We start from the raw sequence: 21,067 nt of genomic DNA, 5'->3' as shown, positions 1-21,067 counted from the left end.
TGATATTCAATGTTTGCATTTGAAAACCTTTGAAACCTTGATAAAGAGTGTGATCATTATTCTCTATAATTAGAGACTTATTGTCGCATTTTATTTTCACTGTATGTTGCTTGCAAACATTGGTCTTTAGCAGAATATAAAGCTACTTTTGAATGGCTGTCAGTGGAGGAAGATATTTTTTGGCAGCACAATGGTGCAATCACAGAACTTCCTGGAAGAAGAAAAAATTGGAAAAATTTGCACCTTTAGGGGTACAACCGCTTATCACTGGGACAGGAGGAGGACAACTTTGTACCTTATGTATCCCTAAAAGGTGCATTTGAGTAGTAATATGTACCCTTAAGGTAATAAGGTACAAAGATGTCCCTTTAAGGGTACTACCCCACTGACAAGCTGAGAGTGTAACCAAAACTTGACTCCATGTTTTCAAGTCAAAAGTTTCAAGAGGTCATGCCATTTTGCTTTAAAATAAATATTTGCTTTACTCTTCTGACGTCACATGAGGTTAGTCATGCACAGACACCAACCTCTATTACCAAGAGGAGCATCACATGATATAAAAGGAGATTTTTCGCCAGACTCTTTTATAACAGGATGGGAAGTCTGCAGAGGTATTAATGTAAAAACATCTTAACTTTATGTGACTCTTTGATCAAATTAATGTTAATTTGTTGATGCAATTGAATTTTACATTGAGAATAACATTGTTCTATCTAGACATTCTAGTAATCTTGATGCACAATGTTTAACCTTTCATGTTCTCTTTTTTTTTTTCCAGAAAGTTATCTTATTAGAAGATGAATGTTTCACTGGTGGATAACATCACCCAACCCACAATTCTGCGGGACAGCTTTAGCACAGCAGTGGCTAAGAATGTGATAGTGGTTAGTTTGTGCATCTCCATCAACTACATCAACGGCACGCTCATCCACACCTTCATCAAGCATGAGATCTTTAACGGAAACCCTCGGTACATTCTCTTCATTCATATGGTGTTCAACGACACGATTCAGCTGATGATTGCAGTCCTTCTTCATGTGTTGAGCTACATTGTGTTTACTATCAATGTCTCTTTCTGCTGTGTTCTATTGATGACCGCTATATTCACAACGCTCAACACACCACTGAACCTGGCCGCCATGGCTATAGAGCGCTACATCGCTATCTGCAACCCTTTGCGTCATGCTCAGATCTGTACCGTATCTAAAACATACATCCTTATCGGCCTAATCTGGAGCCTGAATGCCATCCAGGCTCTACCAGACCTGTTCGTCCTGTTGGCTACACAACCACAAACCTTCTTCTACAGCAATGTCTTCTGCTTCAGAGATTATGTGTTCAATAACCCATATATGATAGAGAAGAGAATTGTTGTGTATATTATTTACCTGGCATTTGTTGGTCTGACTATAGTGTATACTTACATAAAGATCATGTTTGTTGCAAAGTCCACAAGCTTGGATGCTGGCAAAGCTCGAAGTACCATCCTCCTAAATGGGATCCAGCTTCTGATGTGCTTGCTAACTTTTGTCGGGCCCTTCCTGGACAAGCTGCTGCCGAAAATATTTCCGATGCTTATTCTGGAGATGAGATTTTTAAATTATGTAGTAATCCAGATAATGCCTAGGTTTGTCAGTCCTATTGTGTATGGGGTGAGAGATCAAACATTTTGTAAGTACCTGAAAAGATACTTACTGTGTACAATGTTTGAGATGAGGAGTACGATAAAAACTCTCCAACCCAAAAAGAATTTGGCCAAAGTTTCCGATAAATCCATATGAAGGTTCATTATATCACAATATTGTAAAGAAATCAACATTTTGAATGAATCTGATTTGTAGACGTGTGAAAGAAATTAATAAATATATACTGGTCTACATATGCGGTGATTACTGATTAAAGCATATAACGTGAAATGCAAATGATCATTTGAGTGTATGCATGACAGCTGTACGTGGCACTTTACAGACATAAAAAATGTCGATGGTAAAAGTCTCTTTATGAAAAAGAAAACACACATATAATAAATGACTTAAATCTGCAGTTTCAACCTTTTCCATTTTCATAGATTTTACATGGAAAACATCAGACTCAAGTATCCTTTTCACAACACAAAATAAGTGTTTCATTCATGGTAACTGCCTTTCATAAAGCTCTTACTATAAAACTTTTTATTTGCATCTCTTCTCGTTCAGTTTAATACATTTGTCTAATATTTAATCCAACTGAACTTAAAGGTTAATCAATGAATCATTTGGTACACCTATAGATTTCTATAGATATTGATTCTACAGACAATTTCCGTACAACTTGTTTACAATTTCCGATATGGATAACTAAATGTAATGAATTCTTTTTACATAAGTGATTTATAATAACCACCACTATGTTCAAAGTGTGCACACGCGTGTGTTTGTTTGGGTGCGTGTGTGTGTGTGTGCGTGTGAGAGAGAGAGAGACAGAGAGAGAGAAATTTGCAATTTGTGAACATAGAGATGAAGGGAGAGGAAACAGTCGATGACTGTAACATCAGATTGATCAGAGATGCCTCAAGGGAGACAAATACATCAAATACACCATTTTACACAACAGCATGTAGATATTCTGCATTACTGTAACTCACCCGTGTAATGTTCAACTGCAATATAAATTCAGTCATATGCCACAGTGAGAACATGAACTCTGTTCTTGCACAAAACCTCATGGCAGTTTCATAACCTTATCACAACTTTTGATAACACACTAGATACTATTACAAACATTATGGATTCAGTTACATAAGTTAGGTAATGAAAGTGTATTTTCTAATGTGGCAACTGTAGCCTGTATTACTGTAATTATTTCAGTAACAAGGGTGATTTGAAACATGTATCTTGCATTGTTTGCTGTTGAATGAACTGATTGTTAAAAGTACTAAATTGAAAGAAGATCATACTGTTGTGTTTCGGTGATTAAACCACATTTTCTCATTACATATTACAATAATTATGTGTTTGGAACAATGATTATGTGGACTGAAATGTGTATGACTGTAATGAAAGCAGGGATCAGGTTTTGAAAGTATGACTAGCTGTGTTACAAGTGTGATCAGTTTAGATTTTTGTACTAAGAGTTTTGAAAATGTACCCCTTACTTGTGAAAATAGTACCAAAGCAAATAAAAAACGTACTCGGTTACTAATGTAACCTCGGTTCCCTGAGAGTAACGGGAACGAGTATTGCTAGACGCTATGGGAAAACTCTTTTTCTCAAGAATATTGAAGCCTTCAGGGCCGGCATAAGCGAACTAAGCGGCTGCTTGGGGCCCCCTCGCCACCAGGGGGCCCCCAATCGAGTTTTTTTTTTTTTTTTTTTTTTTTTTACATAGCCTATTAATTAACTTAAACAAGTGACATAAATGAATGAAAGGATTAATAATTCAAGACAAGAAAATTCTGATTTCATGATCAATATACCTGCCTACAACTGCTGTTGTGTCTGCCAGTGTTTTGAGTCATGCGCATAACCTTGCGTGCATAGACAATTTGTGCGCAAAGTCACGGTAATGTTAAGCCATGTCACAAAAATTTGATTTGATCAATGATTTATCCTATAAATGTAATGATATTCAGAACAGAACAAGAATAAAAAAATAACCATAAACAAGCCAAAACGAAATAATTTAAAGCGAAAGTGAAAGTAAGCGGCGTTGGGCTCACGTATCTCTCTCATTAGAATCAAAATGTTTCAACATTCGCGATGGATTTGGATGGTAAACTATTCTTTATCATAGGCTTTGTACTTCACTCACGTTCCAATATCGACGGAAAAAAATCATCCTCTTCACACGCGCAAAAATGTGCTTGGAAAAATCACAGTGGAAGATTACAAAGCTGGAATATGTTGTGTGTGTTTGTGTGTGTGTGTGTGTGTGTGTGAGTCGCGGGCGCGATCGAACAGTGGAAACATAAAAACATACTCCGTCATGTTCATACAAGACATCATTCAAACTGCTAAGTGTTGCAAAACGTTGGAGGATATTTTGCAAATAATTTTTTTAATATGTTTTGTGACAGTTTGTTTTCAGAAGTTTCCAAGAGTTAGTAAAAGAGTAAAGAAAAAGTTAAAACTTTTTTAAGTATCTATTTTTTAAGTATTTATTTTGTATTAATACATAACCTCATTGTATTCATTTATAATGTAATATTATAGCGTGACATTGTGTCAATAATCGTCAAGCACAGGTGACACTGCGTGGTGGGAGGGGGCCCCCAAATCAAATTCTGCTTAGGGCCCCCAAAAGGCTCGGGCCGGCACTGGAAGCCTTTATTTAAAAATGCAGTGCAGCAAGCACAGTGCAGAGCTGTATAACGTGCTGATTGGCTGGGCTGTGGGAACTGCATGAACCTATGGCGAAGCGGCGAGGACGCACAAATCTTTCTGGACGCTTCCCGCCTCACGTGTGCCGAAACCTGCCAAAATGGGCATGGCTGCTGACTATACATGCAGCCCATTACGCCATAGCAATCAGGTTAAATCGACTGAAGCGACAGTACCTGAACGTGAAGCTTAATAGCACGGCCGTCTATGCAATACCCGTTACTCTCAGGGAACCGAGGTTAAGTTAGTAACCAAGTACGTTCCCTTTTGAGAATGGTTCACTCGTATTGTGTCTGCTAGACGCTATGGGAACCCATTTCAAAATACCGTGCTATTAGCTGACGAATTCGCTCTGAACTGCCGTCTGGAGCTGTGAAGCCCAAGGCTTATAGTAGAACTTAAAGTCAAAATCCAACGGGGACCGGACCAATGTCGGAGCCCGCAAAAGGATACCTAGAGGTTTAGATAGAAAGGACTCATGCCTGCAGAGCCGACACTTCCAAGTTATAAAATCGTACAAATGTGGACGATGAAGACCAACCGGCTGCCGCATAAATGTCTTCAATTGGTACACCACTGATCCATTCCCATGAAGAGGCCATGCCCCTTGTGGAATGGGCTCTGATGCCTATGGGGCATTGAAGGCCCATTGAGGCATAGGCTAAAGAGATAGCATCCACTATCCATCGTGACAATCTTCGTGACCGGGAGCCCTTTGGTGCGGCCGCCGAAGCATACAAAGAGCTGTTCCGACTGTCTGAATGGGGCAGAACACTCTAAATAAACCCTGAGAGCCCTAACAAGTCAGAGTAGACTTGATTCTCTATCGTCTTCCGATAGGGGAAGGGCCGACAGCGAAATGACCTGGGCTCTGAATGGAGTCGAGAGCACCTTGGGTACATAGCCATGTCTTGGTTTGAGGACGACTTTGGAGTCGAGGTGGGTTAAGCCTCCTGGCCCCTTTGAGGAAGCGCACGATCAGGTCGTTCCAAGGATTGGCCGGCCACAGGAGCATGGAAGGCTGCTATGACCACCACGTATACTTTGAGCGTGGAGGGGGTTCGACCCGAGTCCAGCAGCTCTTGAAGAAAAGAAAGTACCAGTGGTACCTGCCGGTGAACACTGACCACTTAAGGGCGTAGAGGCGTCTCGTTGACGGAGCCCTAGCTTCGGTGATAGTGCTTAGGACTCTGTCCGGGAGGTCCCTGGATACCCGTTGAGGAGCCATACATGAAGGGCCCACAAGTCAGGACGGGGGTGCCAGACTGTCCTGTTCGCCTGCGTGAGGAGGTCCTTCCTCAGCGGCATAGGCCAGGGAGATGTCTCTAGCAGCTGTATCAACTCGGGGAACCATGTTTGGGTACGCCAGAGAGGGGCTATTAAGAGGACTGCACACTTGTTCTCCCTGATCCGTTCGGTGACCTGAGGGAGCATCGAGACTGGAGGGAATGCGTAAAGAGGACGGCTGGGCCATTCGTGGGCCAGCGCATCCCTGTTCTTTGAAAAGAATGTTGGGCAGTGAGAGTTGTCTTCTGAGGCGAAGAGGTCTACCTCTGCCCTCCCGAAGACACTACAAATTAAATGAACTTTCTGAGGATGAAGAGACCATTCCCCGGTGGGGACATTGTCTTGAGATAGCATATCTGCACCATGGTTCAGTATGCCCGGTACATGCGCTGCTCTTAGCGAGCGCAGGTTGGCGTGTGCCCATAAAAGGAGCTGTTTGGCCATGGTGTACAGGTTGTTCGACCTAAGACCACCCTGGCAATTTATATATGACACCACTGCCATGTTGTCCATCCGGACTAAGATGTGGTGTCCCGCCAGGTTTGGGAGGAAGGTTTTTAAGGCTAGAAAGACTGCTCTCATTTCGAGGCAGTTGATATGTAGGCGCTTCTCCAAGCTCGACCAGAGGCCAGAGGTTGGCTTGCCCTCGTACAGAGGCCCCCCAAACTAGGTCGAAATCACCTTGCTCCTCAAGACTACACCCATGCTTACACCAGACTGGTTCCAGCTGGTGTCTTTCTAAGGGGCCAGGGCTTTGATACCGCCATGGTTTAACCTGATGCGTAGGTCACCGAACCGCCACACATGAGCCGGGACTCTGGGCTTCAGCCAGCGCTGAAGGGGACGCATATGCAGTAGGCCTTATACGCTGGCTGGGGGACAGTACACTCTTGGAGAAGTTGATCCTGAGCCCAAGGAATTCTAGATGGCTGAGGAGCCAGGATCTGTGGGTTTGTAACTCGGCTAAAGAGATAGCATCCACTATCCATCGTGACAATCTTCGTGAACGGGAGCCCTTTGGTGTGGCCGCCGAAACATACAAAGAGCTGTTCCGACTGTCTGAATGGGGCAGAACCCTCTAAATAAACTCGGCGAGCCCTAACAAGGCAGAGTAGACTCGATTCTCTATCATCTTCCGATAGGGGAAGGGCCGACAGCGAAATGACTCGAGATGAGTCGAGAGCACCTTGGGTACATAGCCATGTCTTGGTTTGAGGACAACTTTGGAGTCGTTAGGCCCAAATTTTAAGGCAGGAAGTGTTCATGGAGAGCGCTTGTAAATCACCCACTCGCTTGACCAATGCTAGGGCTAGCAAGAGTGCGGTCTTGAGCGAAAGAGGCTTTAAGTCAGCCGACTGAAGTGGCTCGAAAGGGTGTCCCTTAAGGGCCCTGAGGACCATAGATAGGTCCCAGGCAGGTATAGAGGGAGGTCGAGGTGGGTTAAGCCTCCTGGCCCCTTTGAGGAAGCGCACGATCAGTTCGTTCCAAGGATTGGCCGGCCACAGGAGCATGGAGGGGGTACAACCCGCGTTCAGCAGCTCTTGAAGAAAAGAAAGTACCACTGGTACTTCACACGAGTAGGGGTCTAGGTTCCGAGCTGCACACCTGCCGGTGAACACTGCCCACTTAAGGTCTAAAACAATTATTGGCGCTGTTGAAACAGCGTTTGTTTGCAATGGTGTGTGAACTGAAATGGGCCCGTAGGTTGAAATTGGAACATTTCTAGCCGCCTGAACTAAAGAGGGGGCTGAGGGAAGCACATGAGCTCTCTTCAGGGGTGGTCCAGCCGTAGCGAGACTTAACCCCTTTCTCTGCCTTCCCGTCCTTGGACTAGGAAGACTTCTGAGGCTCAGGGTCCAGCATAACTTTAGGATGGGGGCCCTGGAGTTGTGGGAACAGGAAGCGCTTAGCTGGCCATTGGCGTCGATTGGATTCAGCCGTTGGGCGGGGCTGTGAAATCGGCAGCACTGGTTTGGCTGGCTGTGGGTTCGGCGCGTTCTTTGGGCGACCTGAAGTGTTTGGGCAAGAAGTGTTTGCGCAAGAAGTGTTTGCATGGCCTGCGAAGACTTCTGTGCTTCAGTGAAACGCTCAGCAAAGCCCTTCACTGCGGGACCGAAGAGACCAGTGGTAGATATAGGGGAGTCCAGGAAGGCAGTCTTGTCTGCGTCCTTTATCTCCGTGATTGAGCCACAGGTGGTGCTCTAGTACTACCAGGCTGGTCCATGCTTCTTCCGATGGCCTGGGCGGTGGTCTTCGTGGCACGCAGGGCCAGGTCAGTGGCGCTGTGCAGATCCTTGAAGGCCGTGGGATCCGGCCCAGACTCGGCCAAGGAGCGGAGGACTTTTGCCTGGAACACTTGGAGGACCGCCATGGTGTGCAGGGCTAAGGCAGCTTGACCAGCGGAAATGTAGGCTCAGCCAGCGAGAGCTGATGTGGTCCTGCATGGCTTAGATGGATGCATCACTTTAGACCTCCATCCGATGGCAGTGGGCGAGCAGAGATGTGCGGCCACCGCTTCCTCTGGGGGGGCAGTTTTTCATACCCCTTTTTCTCTGTGGCGTCGAGGGTTGAGAGCACTGCAGAGGCTGAAGTGTGTAGGCGGTCCGAGTAGGGGGCGCACCATGACTTCGTCATCAGTTCGTCATGAACTTCAGGGAAGAACGGCGCCGGCCGCTGGCAAGGGCCCTCTTGGCGCCCCGGCAGAAACCACTCGTCGAGGCGGCTTCTAGTTGGCTCTTCTGGTGAAGACCAATCAAGGCCGAGCTCCTCGATGGCTCTGGCGAGAACGCGGATAAGCTCGGCGTCTGTGCTCACCCTGGCGCCACTTCTGCTGGACTGAGATGGGGGGGCGGGGTCAGTGGTTGAGCCCGACCAATCCTCGCCTTCGGACGCTGCCAATGACATGCTGTTGTCGTTATCCCCCTCCGATCCACCAAAGGAAACGAGGCTGGCCGCTTCAAGGGAGGGGCGCTGGTCCGTTTTGGTGAACAGCACCGGAGAAATGTCTCTCTCTGGAGAGAGTGTGGCACGCGGGGGCGGGGCCGACGTGGGCTCACTCGTCTCTGAACGCTCATTCATCCTCTGACCCCGCCGTTTCTTCCTCCATGATTCGAGGAGGGCAGGAAACAGGAGGGCACGAGGGGCGGGGTCGCTCTCTGAGAAGAAAGCTAGCCACGAGCGCAGAGAGGAGAGCAGCATGTTCTCACAGTGAGAACAGCCACCCTGAGTGAGTGCAGCTTCAGCGTAGCTACTGCCCAGGCATGAAACGCACTCACTATGCTCGTCTGAGGCATGCAGAGGGGCTCTGCATGTCACACAGTCCGAGCGCGGCATTTGCAACAATGCTGTGTGCTCTTTATGCATGTGCACCCGTGAGCTCGTCGACGGCGCGAAGGCTTTGAGCAGGAGAAAATCAGCGAAGAGGTGAGCCGTCGCTGAAGGAGAAAAAAATCTGATTCCTATGGCCATAGGTTCGTGCAGTTTCCGCAGCCCAGCCAATCAGCACGCTATACAGCACAGTGCAGAGCTGTATAGCGGGCTGATTGGCTGGGCTGCGGAAACTGCACGAACCTATGGCCATAGGAATCAGCACGCTATACAGCTCTGCACTGTGCTGGCTGTGCAGCTGCAATGCGTTTTAATATAAAGGCTTCAATATTCTTGAGAAAAGGAGTTCCCTTACGAGAACGTTCTCTCGTACTGCGTTGCAAACGCTGTGGGAAAACTCCTTTTCTCGAGAATATTGAAGCCTTTATTTTAAAATGCATTGCTGCAGCACAGGCGAGAGCATCATGCTCGCGCGAGCGCGCTGATAGGCTGTGCTGAGGCAACTGCACGAACCAATGGTGAGAAGGCAGAGGCGCGCGAACCAATCAGAGCGCTTGGCGCCCTGCCAGACTCGAGCGCGCCAAACAGGGCGTGACAGAAGAGTATAAATACAGAGAAAACTCGCCATATGACAGATCTATCTCCTTCAGCTCTGAGACTCACCTCGTCGCTGATTTCTCCGGATAGGAAGCCGCTCGCCGTAGAAAAGCCTCTCAGCGGAACAGCTTCGCGTCTCGGCAGATCGCCAGCCAAGCGTTTCCCTGTGGCATCCGACGAGTATCCTTTCTCTATTATTCTAAAAGAGCAAATCGCTGTTTTCACAGCGCGCAGCGTTGTTTCAAATGCCGCTTCCAATCTGTGATTCCTGCGGGGTTCCCCTGCACGTGTCTGATAGACACACACAGTGCGCTGCCTGTCTCGGTCCTGAGCACGCCGAGGCAGCGCTCACTAAAGGCGGCTGTCTATATTGCGACGGCATGCCTGTGGCAGTCCTCCGATCAAGACTCGCTCTCGCTACTTCAGAGAGTGAACCCGCCCATCTTCCGTCTTCGGCGCCCCGCGAGCCCCGTAGGAAGAAACGATGCGATCAGAGGATCCCTGAACGCGGTGATTTCGGCGAATGCACGCCGGGTCCTTCCCCGCGTGCTTCGCCCACACCCCCATCTCCAGTTCTGTTCGCTCGAAGCGACCAACGCCCCTCACGTGAAGCGTTATTTTCTCGTTCCAAAGAAAGACGGCGGCCTGAGACCCATTCTAGATCTCAGACATCTGAACAAGGCCCTCATGTCACGGCCATTCAGAATGCTTATGACCAGACACATCCTAGCACAGATTCGCCCAGGGGACTGGTTCTTTTCAGTAGATCTAAAAGACGCGTATTTTCACATCCAAGTGAACCCCCACCACAGGCCATTCTTGAGATTCGCCTTCGAGGGGCAGACATACCAGTACACAGTTCTACCATTTGGACTGGCACTGGCGCCTCGTACATTCACGAAGTGCATGGATGCAGCTCTCACCCCCCTAAGACAGCAGGGAATGCGCATTCTGAACTACTTCGACGACTGGCTCATACTGACTCAGTCAGAGGCGGAGTCCCACACTCACAAAGCCTGGCTCCTCAGCCATCTGGAATGCCTAGGGCTCAGGGTGAATTTTTCAAAGAGTATTCTGTTGCCCAGCCAACGTATCACGTTCCTGGGAACAGTTCTCGACTCCGTACTTATGAGAGCATGGCCCACCTCGGCCCGTGCTCTATCGATTCAGCAGCTCGCCGCGTCATTCGTAGAGGGCTCCTATGTACCCCTCCGAACGTTTCAGAGGATCTTGGGCCTGATGGCCTCAGCATCATCAGTACTCCAACTAGGCCTACTGCGTATGCGTCCTCTTCAGCTGTGGCTAGCACCGCAGGTACCACCCCACGCCTGGCGCTCAGGCCTCTTGAATATCAGGGTGGACCTGCGCTGTATTCGAGCTCTGGCCCCCTGGAAAGATGCCAGCTGGTACCAGCAGGGCGTAAGTATGGGGGTGGTCTCAGAGAGGAGGGTCATTTCGACAGATGCTTCCAACTCCGGTTGGGGAGCCCTGTACGAGGGCAGGCCTGCCTCCGGCCTCTGGTCGAGCTCGGAGAAACGCCTACACATCAACTGCCTCGAGATGAGAGCGGTTTTTCTAGCCCTAAAAACCTTCCTTCCATACCTGGCAGGACACCACGTCTTGGTCCGGATGGACAATATGTCAGTGGTCTCTTACATAAATCGCCAGGGCGGCCTCAGGTCCCGCAACCTGTTTGCCATAGCCACACAGCTACTGCTATGGGCTCACACCAACCTGCGCTCGCTCAGGGCAGCTCACGTGCCGGGCACGATGAACACAGGAGCAGACATGCTTTCTCGGGGCAACGTTCCCCCAGAAGAATGGTCACTCCACCCCCAGACGGTTCTCCTACTATGGGAGGTCTTCGGGAAGGCAGAGGTAGACCTCTTCGCCTCAGAAGACAACTGTCACTGCCCAATCTTCTTTTCAAAGAACAGGGATGCGTTGGCCCACTAGTGGCCCAACCTTCCCCTTTATGCGTTTCCTCCGGTCTCGATGCTCCCTCAGGTCATCGAACGGATCAGGAACACGAAGTGCGCAGTCCTCTTGGTAGCCCCCCTCTGGCGAACCCAGACTTGGTTCCCAGAGCTGATGCAACTGTCTGTAATAGACCCGTGGCCTATTCCACTGAGGAGCGACCTCCTGGCTCAGGCGAACAGGACTATCTGGCACCCCCATCCCGACTTGTGGGCCCTACATGTGTGGCCGCTCAACGGGTACCCCAGGACCTCCCAGAGGGTGTCCTAAATACTATTATGGAGGCTAGAGCTCCGTCTACTAGACGTCTCTACCACCTTAAATGGTCAGTGTTCTCCAGCTGGTGTCTAGCTCGGAACCTCGACCCACACACTTGTGAAGTACCTATGGTACTATCCTTTCTCCAGGAGATGCTGGACGTGGGACGCTCCCCCTCCACGCTCAAGGTGTATGTGGCAGCCATTGCGGCATTTCACGTACTGGTAGCCGGATCTTCTTTAGGTAAAAGCGACCTTATAGTTCGCTTCCTTAAAGGTGCTAGAAGGCTTAACCCGCCTCGGCCACCTTCAGTGCCGGCCTGGGACCTTTCCCTGGTTCTACGGGCTCTTAAGGGACCCCCCTTTGAACCACTTCAGTCGGCTGATCTAAAACCCCTCTCCCTGAAAACCGCTCTGCTGTTGGCACTGGCGTCAGTTAAAAGAGTAGGGGACTTACAAGCGCTTTCCACGAGCGCTTCCTGTCTTGAGTTTGGCCCTAACAACTCTAAAGTCTTCCTTAGGCCAAGACATGGATATGTACCTAAGGTGCTCTCAACTCCGTTCAGAGCCCAGGTTATTTCTCTGTCAGCTCTCCCAGTCTCGGGAGAAGACAGTGATGCTCACACGCTCTGCCCAGTCAGAGCTCTGAGAATATATCTGGAGCGTTCTGCCTCTTTCAGACAGTCTGAACAGCTTTTTATCTGTTTCGGGGGCCGGACCAAGCAAGCACGAGTTCTCTCCATCTAGGCCCTGGCTCTGTGGACCCAGGCTAGTGTTGACTCAGACACATGGTTGTTACCTCGAGTTATGTGGGTTTTATACTTAGGTGACTGGCCCTTTCGGTCCAGCTCTATGTACACATTATGAATATCTCTTTAGGCCCGACGTTCTGGTCTGAGGTATTCGGGCCACTCTGTCATAGTCCCGGGGCTCCCTGGACTCTCAGAGTAGCCACAAGACTAATAGCACGGCGTTTTAAAAAGTGTTCCCACAGCGTTTGCAACACAGTACGAGAGAACGTTCTCATAAGGGAACGTACTTGGTTACTTACGTAACCTCGGTTCCCTTAGAGATAAGGGAACGAGTACTGCGTTGCCTTGCCGTGCTATTTCTCTTACATCAGGTGTTTTCGCTTCAGTCGATTAGACCTGTCATATGGCGAGTTTTCTCTGTATTTATACTCTTCTGTCACGCCCTGTTTGGCGCGCTCGAGTCTGGCAGGGCGCCAAGCGCTCTGATTGATTCGCGTGCCTCTGCCTTCTCGCCATTGGTTCGTGCAGTTGCCTCAGCACAGCCTATCAGCGCTCTCGCCTGTGCTGCAGCAATGCGTTTTAAAATAAAGGCTTCAATATTCTCGAGAAAAGGAGTTTTCCCACAGCGTTTGCAACGCAGTACTCGTTCCCTTATCTCTAAGGGAACCGAGGTTACGTAAGTAACCAAGTACGTTTTCCCATAGCGTCTAGCAGACGCAATACGAGTGAACCATTCTCGAAAGGGAACTGTAATAATCTGTAATTCTCTCATCACATATCAGATCACATACAATGTTTTTTCTCATTTACATGATCTGTAAAGTTGGTTACGTCAGATGACAACAAAAACATAACCGACCTATTACTAAAACCCCAGCTTATATTACCTCCATTTGTGTGTTATATGTCAAAAGTTTTTCTGAAGGATCATGTGACACTGACTGGAGTAATTGCTGATGAAAGCTTTGCATCACAGGAATAAATTATATTTTGAAGTATATTCAAATAGAAAATCATTATTTTAAGTTTTACAATTTCACAATATCACCGTTTTCTGATCAAATAAATGCAGGCTTGATGAGCATAGGAGTTTAAAATTTCATAGGACTTTCAAAAACATTAAAATAGTACAATTTCCAAACTTTTGACCAGATAGATATAGAAAAATGGCCGATTATTGTCACAATAGTACAGAAGGAGACAACACAGGTAAGTAGCGGAACACAGATATTTTCTTTGCAGGAACTGGAAGCGTGAGCAGGAGAGTGAGAAGGTAGAGTATAACTGCAGTCAGATAGTTTGTAGGTAACTTAGCTGGATGATAACAGGGATCTTGATGTGATTAAAGATGGCTGAACGTGAGCTAAAGGAGAGTGACTGACGACTTGTGGTATTGATGGTGACTGCTAATATAGGGTGAGATAACAAGGGTGATTGCTCGCAGGTGCGGGTGATGGTGGAGTGTGTGCAGGTAGTGAGCAGGGAGGATTCTGGGAAGTGTAGTGTTCAGAGGTGATGGACTGGTGACTGATGATGTGACAATTGTTAGGCCATTTTTTCCATGGCCTCCAAATATATTGTTCTCATCCTCCAACTGCTTAACCTTTTCCTATATATGGAGGCCATGCAAAAATGGCCTATTCCATATGAAGTGCAGTAGATTCAGATATTTATTTCTGTCTGACTTGATCCTGCTGTAGAAGAAACCATGATGAATTACTGAAAGAACTGTCTGAATTCTTCCAATATACATTTTCCTACGCCTTTGTGTTTCCCCCCCCTTTATTTCCCCCAGCGACTTAGGGCCTATACTGATGACATCATCTACAATCAGAGTGTGTGATGAGCATTTAAAAAGCTGCCATGTCTAAACCCGGGGCTGGTGCTTGCCAGACAGGGGCGAGTGCTGGACAAGGGTTAGTACTAGGGTCTGACTAGTTACCTAATTGCAGGTATTTTTCCCATTCATTCACTCTATTTCTCTTCATTAATTCTGTGCTAACTATGAATGATATGCTACTGACATCTTGACTGAATAGTGATTTCTGCTACATTACTTATTTTCTGGATGGTTGCTTATTTTCAAAAGCACTAAAAACAGAAGAAAAAAAAAATGTAGTTGATGGTTTTTATCTACATCATTAAACCAAAATACAAAATCATGCACATTCTTTGCTTAAATTACCTGTATGCATAATTCATTATTTGTGTCTTATACAATAATTTTAAAGGAATATCATCTGCTTTTTAAAAACATGTTTATTTGGTGCACCACCATATTCATGTGTGTTCTTGTAGATATGATCAAATATGTATATTGAATGCATTGTCACTTTGGATAAAAGCATTAACCAACTGAAAAATAAATATAAATGTATAAAACCCCCAAACAATACAACGGTTGTTGTTGTTAAACTTTTAAACGTTTAAAAAGTTTATTTATATTTAAAAATACACATATATTTGTATTTATAAATATTGTTTAAACCCCCAAATAATATCTTGAAATATTAATCATTGTTTAAAAACTCCTTAATTTTTAAAAAAATGTATTTATATTTTTCTCTGTATTTATAAATATAAATATGTATGTCTAAAACCCCACAAACAATATCTTGAAATATTAAAAGTTGTTAAAAAAGGCTTTACCTTTTTTTATGATTGGCAATCTTGTCATGCGTTTATGTGTTGTTGTTTTTTATTTATTTTTATTTAATTTTTTTAGACTCAAGCCCTGAATGATGAATTCAACAGTGGGCCAACAACTCGTGCGAGACACGTTCACTACGGCCTTCATGAAGAACTTCATCGTGGTCCTGGTGTGGTTCCTCCTCAGCTACATCAACGGCAGTGTAGTGGCCACATTCTTCAGACACCAAATCTTTTACGAGGACCCTCGCTATATTCTCTTCATACATATGGTCATTAATGACGCAGTGCAGCTCACTGTAACCATTGCGCTGTTTGTGGTCAGTTACGCCTTGTACACTATCAGTGTAGGAGTGTGTTGTTTCATTATCCTGGTGGCAGTGTTCACCACCCGCAGCACACCTGTGAACCTGGCCGGCATGGCCCTCGAACGCTACATCGCGATCTGCTATCCTCTACGCCATGCCCAGATCTGCACCGTGCGCCGTGCCTACATGCTCATAGGGGCCATTTGGTTCGTATCTGTGGTTCCTGACATCACTGACCTATTCGTGACCTTAGCCACAGAACCTCTGAGTTTCTTTCAAACCACTGTTTTTTGTCTCAGGCCGAATGTGTTCAAAGACCCGGTGCTGCTGTATAAGCGGCAGGCGTTCGACGGGATTTATTTCTCGCTGGTGTTCCTCACGCTGCTGTGCACGTATCTGCGGGTCGTGTTCGCAGCTCGTGCGCTCTCCACCGAGAGAACGTCCGCCAAGCGGGCCACCAACACCATCTTGCTCCACGGGGTGCAGTTGCTCATGTGCCTGCTCTCTTACGTGTCTCCCGGTGTGGAGGGCATTTTACACATCATCTTCCCGGGACGCATCCTAGAAATCCGATTTACCAACTATCTGATTGTCTATATTTTGCCACGCTTTTTGAGTCCAATCGTATATGGAGTGCGGGATAAAAAGTTCCGCAAGTATCTGAAGAGGTATTTTGTGTGTGGTCGCCCTGTAGACACAAGAGTAGAATGCAAAGGTGAAGAAGATTAAATGGATCGTTAGTTTTCTAATATTATAATGTGCCAAGGGTTTGGAATCAGATATGTGACGCATTGTGTTTCTGTCTTGGCAAATTTTTAGTTTTAAATGATTCCACATGTATTGTTTGCAATTCCCAGATATTCTGAAAATGTTTACTCCTAATTATTTTGAATAAATCCGAACTTTATGTATACATTTATTTATATATTATAATAAGACATGCATATAGACCATCGTTGTTTTTAAAGTGTCGACTTGTGCTATATGGTTTTATTTATTTCTTTGTTTCTTTAATGGTAGCCTAAAATGGTAACATAATATTAACTGATTTTATTCATGTCAAAAATATTATTTAGCATCACTGAGTCTGTCTAAATACATGAAGCTATACCAACAAAACAAATTTTTAGTTTTAAATCAGGTGGAATAGTTTAAGGTAACAACTGCAGGTTACCACTTTTTAAAGTGTATAATCATTGGTTTTATCGTCTATAAATAGAATATTAGATGTTTAAAAAACGAACTTTTTCAATAAAGTTGTAAATTGTACATTTGCCAAGAAAATTCTTTAAAAACAATAAACATTATTTAAAAAAAATGGTGTGATCACATTCTATAGTCAGAAGTAGTAGCTAACTTATGTTATAAAGTGTTTTTTAAAGATAGGGTAGGCAATTTTTGGAGAGACTAGCAATAGCGAGCTAGCTTTGAAAGCATAAGAGAAGCACTCTCCCTTCAGAGTGTCTCCAAAGCCACACCACCCAACACATGAACACATACAGCAAGGAGCAAAAAAAAATGAGTCACGAGAGATAATAATAATGAACATAAACAACTTAAAGAGCACTGACCTGTACCACCTGACTGCTGCAGATTCATTTTGCCGTTGATAGTGTAAATTCAAGTCACGAACCGCTCCGAGTATAACGTCACAGGTTTGCATTTCTTCCAAATGACAGTAGTTATGGTGTGAGCGCAGCATAAGCTGTATTTTTGGTTCAGTTTAGGAACTGTAAAAGGCTGTTTCGTTGTGATGCTCGGTGACTGACATCTGTCTAACTCTGCAGAGCATGTTGATGATGTGTGATGTCTGCGGAGGACTGAATGCAATATTTTGATGAACAGTTTATGATCCTACGCCTTCCACAGAAGATATATTTACACACACACACACACACACACACACACACACACACATATATATATATATATATATATATATATATATATATATATATATATATATACAGCCATTTTTTATTTAGTCTTAGTCTTCATCTTCATATGAAAATGCTTATTGGTCTTAGTCTAGTTTTAGTTGACGAAAAGTCATTGCATTTTTTTTTCAATTTTTAGTCATTACTTTTAGTCAAACTGCAGTTACCGAAATTAATTTTGGTAGCTATTTTATATGTAGTCTTTAGACAAAAAAATGTCATTATAATTTTTCTCTCGAGGCCAATTCAATTAAGCTTATGAGAAATTTGAATCAAGGTAACAGGCTGTGTTGACATTGCACTCTTTTGCAGTAGCACTTGTGCAATTCTACATATCCCTTTTCCTTTGTTCAGTGTTTTTCCGTACCCCCTCTCTTCCACTTAAGCCCTATTCGGACGGGATCCACTTTACAAGGGTAATTTTACCACAGTAATTTTACCACAGGACGTCTGTAATAGTAATAGCCAATTCGCACGGGATAAGATATCTCAGTAAACTAGCAGAAGTGGGAGGAGTAACTAGAGGTTATAGTTATAGTAACTAGATTTGTGCATCGCCGTCACCCTCCTGTCGTCATGTGTGTATTACGTCCCTTACGAAAATTAACCATGTTTTTACTACGATATAAGTAAATCTAATATTAATCATCTTCAATCAGAGAAAAATGCAGCAGACTTTTGAAGAAAAGAAAAGAAATCTGACTTTTTGTATTTAAAGCTCTGACCAGATCGGCACCTCAATACCTCTCTGACCTTCTTAATCCAAATACATCTGCTAGATTTCTGAGGTTGTCTGATCTGAGCAAAGTTAACCCTTCCAAGTTCCAGACTAAAATTGAGGGATGATCGTGCTCCATTTCCATTGCTGTGTAATAGTCAACCGGTTTCTCTCAGATTAGTTTGATCAGAATCTGAATTTAAATCCAAGTTAAAAAATATTTTACCCAGGCTTTTTACTGCTCTTATAGTCTAAGGTTAAGTCCTCTTATCAGTGTTTTAATGTCTCTTTTCTCTCTTTCTTGTGCTTTATAGTGTTTATGCAGTTTTAATGTTTTGATGTCTATTTTAGTATGGCTGTAGGCACAGTGGTCAACTAATGTGATTTATAAATATTTTTTTTGATTTGGCAGACAAAAAAAATCATATTTAAAAGCTAATTTAACATGTGTTGGTTTACACCTCTGTTTACATCCTTTTCCCCATGCATGGGAAAAACAAACCAGTGCTATGGAGTAAAATGTCAAACCCCTGAAGAGTTTTCAGGGCATTCTCCAATCAACCACCTTGATCTATATCACATCCATACAGTATATAAGATTCAACACAGACTGGGACTGTCAGGGAAGGGCAGGGGGTGTTTTAGGTGAGAGGGGACTTGACTAACCAACATCGTTGTACTCCAGTTAAATGAAGCAATTTGGATAATACCCATTACACAGGGACATATTTTCCCACAAGGCTGGCTAATAACATTCATTCTTTCAGGAAACAAAAACATGTCTAATTATGTGTTCTTATTTAATTGTGCAGCAGTAGCTCTAGCAATATAAATGTTTTATTATTTTTATTATATACTAGCTTATAAGGTACTATAATATTCATTATCATGCATGTCTCTTAATATGGCTTTTTCTGTATTTAGCTTTACTTACTGATTAAAAGATGCCGAATGTATAGCCAATTATATTGCACATACTGTGTCTATAATGTGTGCTTTATCATGTCAGGTTGAGAACATGAACTCCAGTGCTGTCTCAGAGTATGGTAACTCTACTTTACTCCTTCTGAACGTCATACCGCGGGACAGCTTCAGCGCTGCTCTCACTAAAAACATTGTGGCCATGCTTGTATGGCTGGCGCTCAGTGGCCTTAATTACAGTATGGTGTCCACTTTCCGCAAGCACAGTTTCTTCTATGAAGATCCACGTTATATCATGTTTATCTGCATGGTCATTAATGATGCCGTACAACTGACACTGGTAACCGCCTTGTATGTGGTAAGTATTAAGATTAAATATGTGGCCAAAAATGAGTTAAAAGACACTTAAGCTACACTTATAAATGCCTGCATGTCATTGCATTGGAAGCAAAATATCAAAGCATGTATTTTGTTTAGCCAGTTTAAAGTATGCTGCCATTCAAAATAGTCTCTTATACTCACCAAGTCTGAATTTATATGGTCAAAAATATTGTGAATATTCTGAAGTTTTATTCCAATTTAAAATAATTGTTTTTTATTTGAATATATTGTAAAATGTATTTTATTCCTGTGATGCAAAGCTGAATTTTCAGCATCATTACTCCAGTCTTTAGTGTCACATGATTCTTCAGAAATCATTCTAATATGCTGATTTGCTGCTCAAGAAATATTTCTTATTATTATTATCAATGTTGTGCTGTAAACCGTGAAGCCTTTTTTTTTCATGATTCATTGATGAATAGAAATTTTTGTAACATATTAAATGTCTTTACTGACATTTATTTTTAATCAATTTAAAGCATTGTTGCAGAATAAAAGTATACATTTCTTTCCAATAAACTTTTGAAAACTAGTGTAAGTGTTTTTAAAAACCCTAGAAAAGTCTATAAAATGAATATACCCTGTCTAACTTGTGAAATAATTATTTTGTTTTGATATTGTCTGTTTTTAGTTTACTAAAATTTTTTGTTTACTAAAACTGAAAAAAACTAATTTTTTCTGTTTAAGTTTACTTAATAATGAAGAAAATCAAGTTGAAACTCTGAAAACTCTGAGTAGAAGTTAAATGGATGAAAACAAAGATGCTAATACAAAATGAGTGTATAATGAAACAATGTCAGTGTCTAATATGTATATTGTTTGTGGCCCTTTCCTCCTGTTGTAGGTGAGTTATGCCTTCTCAAAGATCTTGGCATCGGCCTGCTGCCCGCTGGTCATGACCGCTGTGATGACCACCCGCTCCACACCGCTCATCCTGGCCGGCATGGCCCTGGAGCGCTACATCTCCATCTGCTTCCCACTCCACTACAGCCACATCTGCACAGTCACACGCACCGTGTGGATCATCGGGGGGATCTTCCTCCTGAGCTTCACTCCTCCGCTCACCGATCTTCTCATCACTGTCGCCAAAGAACCACCACTGTTCTTCCACACGTCCATTTTCTGCGACCAATCGCTCCTATTCCGAGACCGCTCGATCTATTACAAGAACTGCGTGTTTGATAGTGTGTATTTCTCTTTTGTCTTCTTGTCTTTACTTTATACGTACTGTAAAATCATGCTGACGGCCCGTGCGGTCTCCACTGACCAGGTGTTGGCCAAGAAGGCCCGTAACACAGTCCTGCTCCATGGGGTTCAGCTGCTATTGTGCATGTTGGCGTTTGTCGTGCCATCCATGCAGGCTCAGCTCATACAACTGTTTCCGATGTATGGCCTAGAGATACGTTATGTTAATTTTCTTCTGGTCTACATCATTCCACGATTTCTCAGTCCAATGATATATGGATTCAGGGATGAGAAGTTTCGCAAGTATTGGGTCAGATTCTTTATCTCTAAAGCACAGAGAGTAAATCCAGTCAGTCATTTTTCTCAAAAGCTTGGATGATATTCCACATGAATGATTTGTGGGTGACGGCAAT

At 44.3% G+C, this 21,067-nt stretch overlaps 4 protein-coding genes and 1 long non-coding RNA gene across 5 annotated transcripts in view; all 5 read left to right on the top strand.

Annotated features, from left to right (window-relative positions):
- Positions 1 to 21,067, top strand: part of LOC309474207 — a 111,898-nt gene that overhangs the window by 27,421 nt on the left and 63,410 nt on the right. The window lies entirely within an intron of this gene.
- LOC309474572 (odorant receptor 131-2-like) lies at positions 476 to 2,043 on the top strand. The gene is made up of 2 exons (XM_082137089.1): positions 476 to 611; positions 779 to 2,043. The coding sequence occupies exon 2, from the start codon at positions 798 to 800 to the stop codon at positions 1,779 to 1,781; it is 984 nt and encodes a 327-aa protein (XP_081993215.1). The 5' UTR covers positions 476 to 611; positions 779 to 797; the 3' UTR covers positions 1,782 to 2,043.
- On the top strand, positions 11,002 to 12,550 carry LOC309513976 (uncharacterized protein; the record flags this gene model as incomplete). Its single annotated transcript, XM_082190097.1, has 2 exons — positions 11,002 to 11,059; positions 11,096 to 12,550. The coding sequence occupies exon 2, from the start codon at positions 11,288 to 11,290 to the stop codon at positions 12,548 to 12,550; it is 1,263 nt and encodes a 420-aa protein (XP_082046223.1). The 5' UTR covers positions 11,002 to 11,059; positions 11,096 to 11,287.
- Positions 15,283 to 16,414, top strand: LOC309474573 (odorant receptor 131-2-like). The gene is made up of 2 exons (XM_082137090.1): positions 15,283 to 15,718; positions 15,812 to 16,414. The coding sequence occupies exons 1-2, from the start codon at positions 15,294 to 15,296 to the stop codon at positions 16,239 to 16,241; spliced, it is 855 nt and encodes a 284-aa protein (XP_081993216.1). The 5' UTR covers positions 15,283 to 15,293; the 3' UTR covers positions 16,242 to 16,414.
- Positions 19,112 to 21,063, top strand: LOC309513975 (odorant receptor 131-2-like; the record flags this gene model as incomplete). The annotated part of the gene is made up of 3 exons (XM_082190096.1): positions 19,112 to 19,120; positions 19,177 to 19,446; positions 20,314 to 21,063. The coding sequence occupies 3 exons, from the start codon at positions 19,112 to 19,114 to the stop codon at positions 21,031 to 21,033; spliced, it is 999 nt and encodes a 332-aa protein (XP_082046222.1). The 3' UTR covers positions 21,034 to 21,063.

Source organism: Leuciscus leuciscus (genome assembly GCF_965113295.1).
Source record: "Leuciscus leuciscus genome assembly, chromosome: 14".
NCBI lineage: Eukaryota > Metazoa > Chordata > Actinopteri > Cypriniformes > Leuciscidae > Leuciscus > Leuciscus leuciscus.
Note: the sequence above shows the minus strand (reverse complement) of the source record. Positions and strands in the feature narration are given on the sequence as shown.

Bases quoted from the DNA above. Each gene is read 5' to 3' on its own strand.
- LOC309474572 (XM_082137089.1), top strand. From the start codon at position 798: ATGAATGTTTCACTGGTGGATAACATCACCCAACCCACAATTCTGCGG.
- LOC309474573 (XM_082137090.1), top strand. From the start codon at position 15,294: ATGATGAATTCAACAGTGGGCCAACAACTCGTGCGAGACACGTTCACT. The intron at 15,719-15,811 runs GTTCGTATCTGT...TTTTTGTCTCAG, and splicing joins ATGCTCATAGGGGCCATTTG to GCCGAATGTGTTCAAAGACC.